The 12,766-nt window shown below is 44.3% G+C and overlaps 1 protein-coding gene across 1 annotated transcript in view; it reads left to right on the top strand.

Moving 5' to 3' along the window:
* The window catches only part of LOC128685564 (uncharacterized), a gene marked incomplete at its 5' end in the record, with an annotated part of 404,172 nt that overhangs the window by 348,023 nt on the left and 43,383 nt on the right, over positions 1-12,766 (top strand). The window contains 2 exon segments of the mRNA XM_070088019.1: positions 3,721-3,987; positions 10,995-11,149. Of these exon segments, the coding sequence (XP_069944120.1) occupies positions 3,721-3,987; positions 10,995-11,149 (422 nt within the window).

Below are 12,766 nucleotides of genomic sequence, written 5' to 3'. Positions count from 1 at the left end.
CTGTGAGGTGTATGTTGACTGAGAGATGTGTGTTGACTGAGAGGTGTATGTTGACTGTGAGGTGTATGTTGACTGAGAGATGTGTGTTGACTGAGAGGTGTATGTTGACTGAGAGGTGTATGTTGACTGTGAGGTGTATGTTGACTGAGAGATGTGTGTTGACTGAGAGGTGTATGTTGACTGTGAGGTGTATGTTGACTGAGAGGTGTATGTTGACTGTGAGGTGTATGTTGACTGAGAGATGTGTGTTGACTGAGAGGTGTGTATGTGTGTGTATGTTGACTGAGATGTGTGTGTGTGTGTATGTTGACTGAGATGTGTGTGTTGACTGAGAGGTGTATGTTGACTGAGATGTGTGTGTTGACTGAGAGGTGTATGTTGACTGAGAGGTGTATGTTGACTGAGAGGTGTATGTTGACTGAGAGGTGTATGTTGACTGAGAGGTGTATGTTGACTGAGAGGTGTATGTTGACTGAGAGGTGTATGTTGACTGAGAGGTGTATGTTGACTGAGAGGTGTGATGTTGACTGAGAGGTGCAGGTGTATGTTCACTGAGAAGTATGTGTGCACATGTTGACTGAGAGGTGTATGTTGACTGAGAGGTGTATGTTGACTGAGAGGTGTATGTTGACTGAGAGGTGTATGTTGACTGAGAGGTGTATGTTGACTGAGAGGTGAGTGTTTGAGTGAATACACAGTGAAAGTATTCTAATTCCTGCAGTAAGGATTAAAGTGCAGTTGAGTTGTGTCTCTTAATTAAGCCTACTGATGTTGGAAATGGTGATTACCACCGACACGTACGTAAGAAAAACACATTATCCATTCTTAATAAGGTATCTTAATTGCCGCATATGTGTCTTTTAAACCTAATGATTCAACTATCTTTTGTTTTATCCCATTTATCTTTGTGTACATGAAGTTTTAAACACGAATTTTGGCAGGAATGTTTTTCAGATTCAAGTTTCAGATAAAAATGAGATTACTCCTCACTGAGAATAACTCACCTTGTATATGTCTTCAGTGAGAATAACTCACCTTGTATATGTCTTCACTGAGAATAACTCTCCTTGTATATGTCTTCACCGAGAATAACTCACCTTGTATATGTCTTCACTGAGAATAACTCATCTTGTATATGTCTTCAGTGAGAATAACTCACCTTGTATATGTCCTCACTGAGAATAACTCACCTTGTATATGTCTTCACTGAGAATAACTCACCTTGTATACATCTTCAGTGAGAATAACTCACCTTGTATATGTCTTCACTGAGAATAACTCACCTTGTATATGTCTTCAGTGAGAACAACTCACCTTGTATATGTCTTCACTGAGAATATCTCACCTTGTATATGTCTTCACTGAGAATAACTCACCTTGTATACATCTTCAGTGAGAATAACTCACCTTGTATATGTCTTCACTGAGAATAACTCACCTTGTATATGTCTTCAGTGAGAATAACTCATTTTGTATATGTCTTCAGTGAGAATAACTCACCTTGTATATGTCTTCACTGAGAATAACTCACCTTGCATATGTCTTCAGTGAGAATAACTCACCTTGTATATGTCTCCACTGAGAATAACTCACCTTGTATATGTCTTCAGTGAGAATAACTCACCTTGTATATGTCTTCAGTGAGAATAACTCACCTTGTATATGTCTTCAGTGAGAATAACTCACCTTGTATATGTCTTCACTGAGAATAACTCACCTTGTATACATCTTCAGTGAGAATAACTCACCTTGTATATGTCTTCACTGAGAATAACTCACCTTGTATATGTCTTCAGTGAGAACAACTCACCTTGTATATGTCTTCAGTGAGAATAACTCACCTTGTATATGTCTTCACTGAGAATAACTCACCTTGTATATGTCTTCACTGAGAATAACTCACCTTGTATACATCTTCAGTGAGAATAACTCACCTTGTATATGTCTTCACTGAGAATATCTCACCTTGTATATGTCTTCAGTGAGAATAACTCACCTTATATATGTCTTCAGTGAGAATAACTCACCTTGTATATGTCTTCAATGAGAATAATTCACCTTGTATATGTCTTCAGTGAGAATAACTCACCTTGTTTATGTCTTCAGTGAGAATAACTCACCTTGTATATGTCTTCAGTGAGAATAACTCACCTTGTATATGTCTTCAGTGAGAATAACTCACCTTGTATATGTCTTCAGTGAGAATAACTCACCTTGTATATGTCTTCAGTGAGAATAACTCACCTTGTATATGTCTTCACTGAGAATAACTCACCTTGTATATGTCTTCAGTGAGAACAACTCACCTTGTATATGTCTTCACTGAGAATAACTCACCTTGTATATGTCTTCGCTGAGAATAACTCACCTTGTATATATCTTCAGTGAGAATAACTCATCTTGTATATGTCTTCAGTGAGAATAACTCACCTTGTACATGTCTTCCGTGAGAATAACTCACCTTGTAAGAATAACTCACCTTATATATGTCTTCAGTGAGAGTAACTCACCTTGTATATGTCTTCAGTGAGAATAACTCACCTTGTATATGTCTTCACTGAGAATAACTCACCTTGTATATATCTTCAGTGAGAATAACTCACCTTGTATATGGCTTCAGTGAGAATAACTCACTTTGGATATGTCTTCAGTGAGAATAACTCACCTTGTACATGTCTTCAGTGAGAATAACTCACCTTGTACATGTCTTCAGTGAGAATAACTCACCTTGTATATGTCTTCAGTGAGAATAACTCACCTTGTATATGTCTTCAGTGAGAATAACTCACCTTGTATATGTCCTCACTGAGAATAACTCACCTTATATATTTCTTCAGTGAGAATAACTCACCTTGTATATGTCTTCAGTGCGAATAACTCACCTTGTATGTGTCTTCAGTGAGAATAACTCACCTTGTATATGTCTTCACTGAGAATAACTCACCTTGTATATATCTTAGTGAGAATAACTCACCTTATATATGTCTTCAGCGAGAATAACTCACCTTGTATATGTCTTCACTGAGAATAACTCACCTTGTATATGTGTTCAGTGAGAATAACTCGCCTTGTATATGTCTTCAGTGATAATAACTCTCCTTGTATATGTCTTCAGTGAGAATAACTCACCTTGTATATGTCTTCAGTGAGAATAACTCACCTTGTATATGTCTTCAGTGAGAATAACTCACCTTGTATATGTCTTCACTGAGAATAACTCCCCTTGTATATATCTTCAGTGAGAATAACTCACCTTGTATATGTCTTCAGTGCGAATAACTCACCTTGTATGTGTCCTCACTGAGAATAACTCACCTTATATATTTCTTCAGTGAGAATTACTCACCTTGTATATGTCTTCAGTGAGAATAACTCACCTTGTATATATCCTCACTGAGAATAACTCACCTTATATATTTCTTCAGTGAGAATAACTTACCTTGTATATGTCTTCAGTGAGAATAACTCACCTTCTATATATCTTTAGTGAAGACAGCTCACTCTATGTATGTCTTCCAAGAAGTGTACAGTAACCACTTATAAAAAAAATATTTGTCTACTAATGTCCCTATCTAGAATTATTAAATTAGAGAACCTACCAACTCAGCTAGAGGATCTACTACTCATCATAAAAAAGTAAACATTTAAAGTTCCACCACCACCAAAGCAGACCTGTGTTATAACACTAGTTACTGCAACAGAGCTCTGTTATTCCAACAGAGTACTGTGAGAAGCGCCACACCAACAATGACACCATCTACATCGAGGAAGGATGGGGCAAGCGCTTCTACAAAGACGAGGAGTGCTCTGAGCTGTGTTTGTGTCACGCCGAGCAGAAGTTGGCGTGTAGCGTGCTGGAGTGCGTGGAGGCACGCCCCTGCGAGACGGGTTATGCTGTCTACACACACGCCGCTCCGGCCTACCAGGCCTCCCGCGGCGAGTGCTTCTGTTACTCAGGTTCCTTCATCTGCGTCAGGCCTCCGCAAGGTGAGTGTCCCTGCTGGATACCACGAGCACTAGGTAACAGTTACCCTGCAGGATACCAAGTGTATAGTATAATAGATACCCTGCAGGATACCAAGTGTATAGTATAATAGATACCCTGCAGGATACCAAGTGTAAATCATGATAGTTCCACTGTAGACTACCAAGTGTAAATCATGATAGTTCCACTGTAGACTACCAAGTGTAAATCATGATAGTTGCACTGTAGACTACCAAGTGTAAATCATGATAGTTGCACTGTAGACTACCAAGTGTAAATCATGATAGTTCCACTGTAGACTACCAAGTGTAAATCATGATAGTTCCACTGTAGACTACCAAGTGTAAATCATGATAGTTCCACTGTAGACTACCAAGTGTAAATCATGATAGTTCCACTGTAGACTACCAAGTGTAAATCATGATAGTTGCACTGTAGACTACCAAGTGTAAATCATGATAGTTGCACTGTAGACTACCAAGTAAATCATGATAACTGTAGACTACATGATATGTAGTCCACTGTAGACTACCAAGTGTAAATCATGATAGTTCCACTGCACTGTAGACTACCAAGTGTAAATCATGATAGTTCCACTGTAGACTACCAAGTGTAAATCATGATAGTTGCACTGTAGACTACCAAGTGTAAATCATGATAGTTGCACTGTAGACTACCAAGTGTAAATCATGATAGTTGCACTGTAGACTACCAAGTGTAAATCATGATAGTTGCACTGTAGACTACCAAGTGTAAATCATGATAGTTCCACTGTAGACTACCAAGTGTAAATCATGATAGTTCCACTGTAGACTACCAAGTGTAAATCATGATAGTTGCACTGTAGACTACCAAGTGTAAATCATGATAGTTCCACTGTAGACTACCAAGTGTAAATCTGATAGACTGTAGACTACCAAGTGTAAATCATGATAGTTGCCACTGTAGACTACCATGATAGTTCCACTGTAGACTACCAAGTGTAAATCATGATAGTTCCACTGTAGAGTACCAAGTGTAAATCATGATAGCTCGACTGTAGACTACCAAGTGTAAATCATGATAGTTCTGTGTAAATCATGATAGTTCCACTGTAGAGTACCAAGTGTAAATCATGATAGTTCCACTGTAGACTACCAAGTGTAAATCATGATAGTTCCACTGTAGACTACCAAGTGTAAATCATGATAGTTCCACTGTAGACTACCAAGTGTAAATCATGATAGTTGCACTGTAGACTACCAAGTGTAAATCATGATAGTTCCACTGTAGACTACCAAGTGTAAATCATGATAGTTGCACTGTAGACTACCAAGTGTAAATCATGATAGTTCCACTGTAGACTACCAAGTGTAAATCATGATAGTTCCACTGTAGACTACCAAGTGTAAATCATGATAGTTGCACTGTAGACTACCAAGTGTAAATCATGATAGTTCCACTGTAGACTACCAAGTGTAAATCATGATAGTTCCACTGTAGACTACCAAGTGTAAATCATGATAGTTCCACTGTAGACTACCAAGTGTAAATCATGATAGTTCCACTGTAGACTACCAAGTGTAAATCATGATAGTTCCACTGTAGACTAAGTTCCACTGTAGACTACCAAGTGTAAATCATGATAGTTCCACTGTAGACTGCCAAGTGTAAATTATGATAGTTCCACTGTAGACTACCAAGTGTAAATCATGATAGTTCCACTGTAGACTACCAAGTGTAAATCATGATAGTTCCACTGTAGACTGCCAAGTGTAAATCATGATAGTTCCACTGTAGACTACCAAGTGTAAATCATGATAGTTCCACTGTAGACTGCCAAGTGTAAATCATGATAGTTCCACTGTAGACTACCAAGTGTAAATCATGATAGTTCCACTGTAGACTGCCAAGTGTAAATCATGATAGTTCCACTGTAGACTACCAAGTGTAAATCATGATAGTTCCACTGTAGACTACCAAGTGTAAATCATGATAGCTCCACTGTAGACTGCCAAGTGTAAATCATGATAGTTCCACTGTAGACTACCAAGTGTAAATCATGATAGTTCCACTGTAGACTACCAAGTGTAAATCATGATAGTTCCACTGTAGACTACCAAGTGTAAATCATGATAGTTCCGCTACAGGATACTAACTGTTGAATATAATCACTGAGTGGAGAAGTATCCCAGTGAATAAGTTCAAGAATCATAATAGCTTTTGACAGGACAACTACGTCCTGGACAACTGTGTCCCGGTCAAATACATCCCGGTCATTGGCGTCCCTGAACATTTGCATCCCAGTTTATGTATATTTCATATTAGATGTCATTTTTTTATTTTTATACCTTTGTGTCCTGAACTTTTCCATACCAATATTTGTATATTTCATAAAAAAATATAATTTTACATATTCCTGTAATTATATTTTATCGAAAATATGTTAGGTTAGGTTGGGGGGTTGTTTATAAATAGTTCAGTAGCATATATAGCATCGGGGTTTGTTATATTTAGTAGGACGCAAATGACTGGAACGCATCTGACCGAGACACAGTCGTCGAGGAGCCTTGTACCGCTGTCTTCTAGCGTCTACGATCGTTAAATCTAATATCTAGAAAAACATACAGTGATTTAAGCAAGTAATATTAGGATTTGTCAATTTACCTGCAGACAAACCATTTCAGTACAGTGAATTAGACTGATGCATCTCAGGGAAGAAGATTAAAAGATCCCAGTGGACCTGATGTCAACATATTTGATGTTTTGTTTTTTTCAGGAACAAGACTAGAAACAATGTTCAGAGGTAAATGGTCACGAATTACATACTCTGTGACGTTTTTATTGAAAACTTTCGATCTTAAGACTTTGATTCTTTTAAATACATTTGCTGAAGAGCGACACTGTACAAATTTTGTTAATCTTTACTGAGGAAACGTTTCCCCAGTCAGTGGTGTCTTCAGTCCAATACAGAGAATAACAGTGGAAAATGAGAAGTATGAGGTAATTAGTCCCTCCACTGGAATCGATTCCAGGCTGAGGGACTCATTACCCAATAGTCCTCCTCATCTTTCTCTGTTATTTTCTGTATTGGACTGAAGAACTCACTGGTCGGCGAAACGTTTCCTCGATAAAAATTCCCGAAAGTTGCACAAGTGTCTCATTCATCAACTTGTCGATTTTTTAAATAATTTTCATCACACAAATCATTTTGTCATTGAAATGTTCTAATACAGTTGTCGTAAGTGTACGATTCTTGTTGAGTGGATATTTACTGCTCTCTTACTACAAGAATATTCACCGAGTTGTAGGTGTTAGTTGACTCGTCACCAAGAACCTTGGTATGGTTGTGGGTTTTAAGATGACATTCTCAGTGGTGCCTGCATTGTGGTTGGCACCTGGCAAGTGACACTTTCAGTGGTGCCTGCATTGTGGTTGGCACCTGGCAAGTGACACTTTCAGTGGTGCCTGCACTGTGGTTGGCACCTGACAAGTGACACTCTCAGTGGTGCCTGCATTGTGGTTGGCACATGGCAAGTGACACTTTCAGTGGTGCCTGCATTGTGGTTGGCACATGGCAAGTGACACTTTCAGTGGTGCCTGCACTGTGGTTGGCACCTGACAAGTGACACTCTCAGTGGTGCCTGCATTGTGGTTGGCACCTGGCAAGTGACACTTTCAGTGGTGCCTGCATTGTGGTTGGCACCTGACAAGTGACACTCTCAGTGGTGCCTGCATTGTGGTTGGCACCTGGCAAGTGACCCTCTCAGTGGTGCCTGCATTATGGTTGGCACCTGGCAAGTGACCCTCTCAGTGGTGCCTGCACTGTGCTTGGCACAGGACAAGTGACGCTCTCATTGGTGCCTGCACTGTGGTTGGCACCTGACAGGTGACACTCTCAGTGGTGCCTGCACTGTGGTTGGCACCTGACAAGTGACCCTCTCAGTGGTGCCTGCACTGTGATTGGCACAGGACAAGTGACGCTCTCATTGGTGCCTGCACTGTGGTTGGCACCTGACAAGTGAGACTCTCAGTGGTGCCTGCACTGTGCTTGGCACAGGACAAGTGACGCTCTCATTGGTGCCTGCACTGTGGTTGGCACCTGACAGGTGACACTCTCAGTGGTGCCTGCACTGTGGTTGGCACCTGACAAGTGACCCTCTCAGTGGTGCCTGCACTGTGATTGGCACAGGACAAGTGACGCTCTCATTGGTGCCTGCACTGTGGTTGGCACCTGACAAGTGACACTCTCAGTGGTGCCTGCACTGTGGTTGGCACCTGACAAGTGACACTCTAAGTGGTGCCTGCACTGTGGTTGGCACCTGGCAAGTGACCCTCTCAGTGGTGCCTGCACTGTGGTTGGCACCTGACAAGTGACACTCTCAGTGGTGCCTGCACTCTGGTTGGCACCTGACAAGTGACCCTTTCAGTGGTGCCTGCACTGTGGTTGGCACCTGGCAAGTGACCCTCTCAGTGGTGCCTGCACTGTGGTTGGCACCTGACAAGTGACACTCAGTGGCGCCTGCACTGTGGTTGGCACCTGGCAAGTGACACTCTCAGTGGTGCCTGCACTGTGGTTGGCACCTGACAAGTAACACTCTCAGTGGTGCCTGCACTGTGGTTGGCACCTGGCAAGTGACCCTCTCAGTGGTGCCTGCACTGTGGTTGGCACCTGGCAAGTGACCCTCTCAGTGGTGCCTGTGCTGTGGTTGGCACCTGACAAGTGACACTCTCGGTGGTGCCTGCACTGTGGTTGGCACCTGACAAGTGACCCTCTCAGTGGTGCCTGCACTGTGGTTGGCACCTGGCAAGTGACCCTCTCAGTGGTGCCTGCACTGTGGTTGGCACCTGTCAAGTGACACTCTCAGTGGTGCCTGCACTGTGGGTGGCACCTGGCAAGTGACACTCTCAGTGGTGCCTGCACTGTTGTTGGCACCTGACAAGTGACACTTTCAGTGGTGCCTACACTGTGGTTGGCACCTGGCAAGTGACACTCTCAGTGGTGCCTGCACTGTGATTGGCACCTGAGAAGTGACACTCTCAGTGGTGCCTGCACTGTGGTTGACACCTGACAAGTGACACTCTCAGTGGTGCCTGCACTGTGGTTGGCACCTGACAAGTGACACTCTCAATGGTGCCTGCACTGTGGTTGGCACCTGGCAAGTGACACTCTCAGTGGTGCCTGCACTGTGATTGGCACCTGACAAGTGACACTCTCAGTGGTGCATGCACTGTGGTTGGCACCTGACAAGTGACACTCAGTGGTGCTGGCACTATGGTTGGCACCTGGCAAGTGACCCTCTCAGTGGTGCTGGCACTGTGTTTGGCAACTGGCAAGTGACCCTCTCACTGTTGCCGGCCCTGTGGTTGGCACCTGAGAAGTGACACTCTCAGTGGTGCCTGCACTGTGGTTGGCACCTGACAAGTGATACTCTCAGTGGTGCCTGCACTGTGGTTGACACCTGACAAGTGACACTCTCAGTGGTACTGGCACTGTGGTTGGCACCTGGCAAATGACACTCTCGGTGGTGCCTGCACTGTGATTGGCACCTGACAAGTGACACTCTCGGTGGTGCTGGCACTGTGGTTTCCACCTGACAAATGACCCTCTCACTGTTGCCGTCCCTGAGTTTGGCACCTGACAAGTGACACTCGCAGTGGTGCCTGCACTGTGGTTGGCACCTGACAAGTGACACTCTCAGTGGTGCCTGCACTGTGGTTGGCACCTGACAAGTGATACTCTCAGTGGTGCTTGCAATGTGGTTGACACCTGACAAGTGACACTCTCAGTGGTGCTGGCACTCTGGTTGGCACCTGGCAAGTGACTCTCTCAGTGGTGCTGGCACTGTGGTTGGCACCTGGCAAATGACACTCTCAGTGGTGCCTCCACTGTGATTGGCACCTGACAAGTGACACACACTCTCAGTGGTGCTGGCACTGTGGTTGGCACCTGACAAGTGACATTCTCAGTGGTGCCTGCACTGTGGTTGGCACCTGACAAGTGACACTCAGTGGTGCCGGCCCTGTGATTGACACCTGACAAGTGACACTCTCAGTGGTGCCTGCACTGTGGTTGGTTCCTGACAAGTGACACTCTCAGTGGTGCCTGCACTGTGGTTGGCACCTGACAAGTGACACTCTCAGTGGTGCCTGCACTGTGGTTGGTACCTGACAAGTGACACTCTCAGTGGTGCCTGCACTGTGGTTGGCACCTGACAAGTGACACTTAGTGGTGCCGGCCCTGTGGTTGGCACCTGACAAGTGACACTCTCAGTGGTGCCTACACTGTGGTTGGCACCTGGCAAGTGACACTCTCAGTGGTGCCTGCACTGTGGTTGGCACCTGGCAAGTGACACTCTCAGTGGTGCCTACACTGTGGTTGACACCTGACAAGTGACACTCTCAGTGGTGCCTGCACTGTGGTTGGCACCTGGCAAGTGACACTCTCAGTGGTGCCTGCACTGTGGTTGACACCTGACAAGTGACACTCTCAGTGGTGCTGGCACTGTGGTTGGCACCTGACAAGACGGTGCCAGACACTAGTGGATGACGGCTACAGTGATCACTGGATTTTCAGGACTGGACTCAGTATTATTCATTTTATTAAATTGAAATTGTGGATAAATATTTAGGACTTTGTCTCTGTTTTTCGTTGTTATGAATATTGTTTTTGTCCTAAATGATCAAATGTTTCAACATTACAAGAACAAACAAATGAAAATTTATTTACCTGTGTTTGACTGATGATGTTAAATATTATTTTCTTTTATACGTTACAACTGGACACTTTGCCTCATTTTGATATATATTAGCAGACAATTTTGTTTTTCTGTTTTTTTGAGGGGTAATTGGGACAGGAAAGTGATGCATTCTGTTTTTTCTGTTTTTTATTTTTCAAAATTTTCAGTAATTTGTCCTATAAGTGAGCATTTATTGATGCGCTAAAATAATGATTTGATGGATATGGCTTAATAGATACAAATTTACTATTGTGTAAAGCGAAAGTTGTTCTTGTATATTGTGCCGACAGACAACTACGACGTCAACTACGGAGTGTTCCTGTTCATCGGCTACAGCAAGGCGGAAGAACTTCTGCTGCGGCCGTACACTAAGATCTCTCTGGTAGATGCTGCCATGAACAAGCTGGGAGACCTGGTGCAAGAGTCTTCACTCCAGCTTAATGGAGTGAGTTACTGAGTCTCGGGTAGCATCTTAGGTGTCTCCTGTAGGAGGCACTGCTGATCCTGTATTATCTCCAGTGTCTGCTGTAGGAGACGCTGCTGAACCTGTAGTACCTCCAGTGTCTGCTGTAGGAGACGCTGCTGAACCTGTAGTACCTCCAGTGTCTGCTGTAGGAGACGCTGCTGAACCTGTAGTACCTCCAGTGTCTGCTGTAGGAGGCACTGCTGATCCTGTATTATCTCCAGTGTCTGCTGTAGGAGACGCTGCTGAACCTGTAGTACCTCCAGTGTCTGCTGTAGGAGACGCTGCTGAACCTGTAGTACCTCCAGTGTCTGCTGTAGGAGACGCTGCTGATCCTGTAGTACCTCCAGTGTCTGCTGTAGGAGACGCTGCTGATCCTGTAGCACCTCCAGTGTCTGCTGTAGGAGACGCTGCTGAACCTGTAGTATCTCCAGTGTCTGCTGTAGGAGACGCTGCTGAACCTATAGTACCTCCAGTGTCTGCTGTAGGAGACACTGCTGAACCTGTAGTACCTCCAGTGTCTGCTATAGGAGACGCTGCTGAACCTGTAGTATCCCCAGTGTCTGCTGTAGGAAACGCTGCTGAACCTGTAGTACCTCCAGTGTCTGCTGTAGGAGACACTGCTGAACCTGTAGTATCCCCAGTGTCTGCTGTAGGAGACGCTGCTGAACCTGTAGTATCCCCAGTGTCTGCTGTAGGAAACGCTGCTGAACCTGTAGTACCTCCAGTGTCTGCTGTAGGAGACGCTGCTGAACCTGTAGTATCCCCAGTGTCTGCTGTAGGAGATGCTGCTGATCCTGTAGTATCCCCAGTGTCTGCTGTAGGAGACACTGCTGAACCTGTAGTACCTCCAGTGTCTGCTATAGGAGACGTTGGTGAACCTGTAGTATCCCCAGTGTCTTCTGTAGGAGACGCTGCTGATCCTGTAGTATCCCCAGTGTCTGCTGTAGGAAACGCTGCTGAACCTGTAGTACCTCCAGTGTCTGGTGTAGGAGACGTTGGTGAACCTGTAGTATCCCCAGTGTCTGCTGTAGGAGACGCTGCTGATCCTGTAGTATACCCAGTGTCTGCTGTAGGAGATGCTGCTGATCCTGTAGTATCCCCAGTGTCTGCTGTAGGAGATGCTGCTGATCCTGTAGTATCCCCAGTGTCTGCTGTAGGAGATGCTGCTGATCCTGTAGTATCCCCAGTGTCTGCTGTAGGAGACGTTGGTGAACCTGTAGTATCCCCAGTGTCTGGTGTAGGAGACGTTGGTGAACCTGTAGTATCCCCAGTGTCTGCTGTAGGAGACGCTGCTGATCCTGTAGTATCCCCAGTGTCTGCTGTAGGAGATGCTGCTGATCCTGTAGTATCCCCAGTGTCTGCTGTAGGAGATGCTGCTGATCCTGTAGTATCCCCAGTGTCTGCTGTAGGAGACGCTGCTGAACCTGTAGCATCTCAGATGTCTGCTGTAGGAGGCGCTGCTGAACCTGTAGCATCTCAGATGTCTGCTGTAGGAGGCGCTGCTGAGCCTATAATATCTCCAGTGTCTGCTGTAGGAGACGCTGCTGATCCTGTAGTATCCCCAGTGTCTGCTGTAGGAGACGCTGCTTATCCTGT

This window comes from Cherax quadricarinatus, chromosome 23 (assembly GCF_038502225.1).
Source record: "Cherax quadricarinatus isolate ZL_2023a chromosome 23, ASM3850222v1, whole genome shotgun sequence".
Taxonomy (NCBI): domain Eukaryota; kingdom Metazoa; phylum Arthropoda; class Malacostraca; order Decapoda; family Parastacidae; genus Cherax; species Cherax quadricarinatus.
This window is presented reverse-complemented; position numbering and strand designations above follow the sequence as displayed.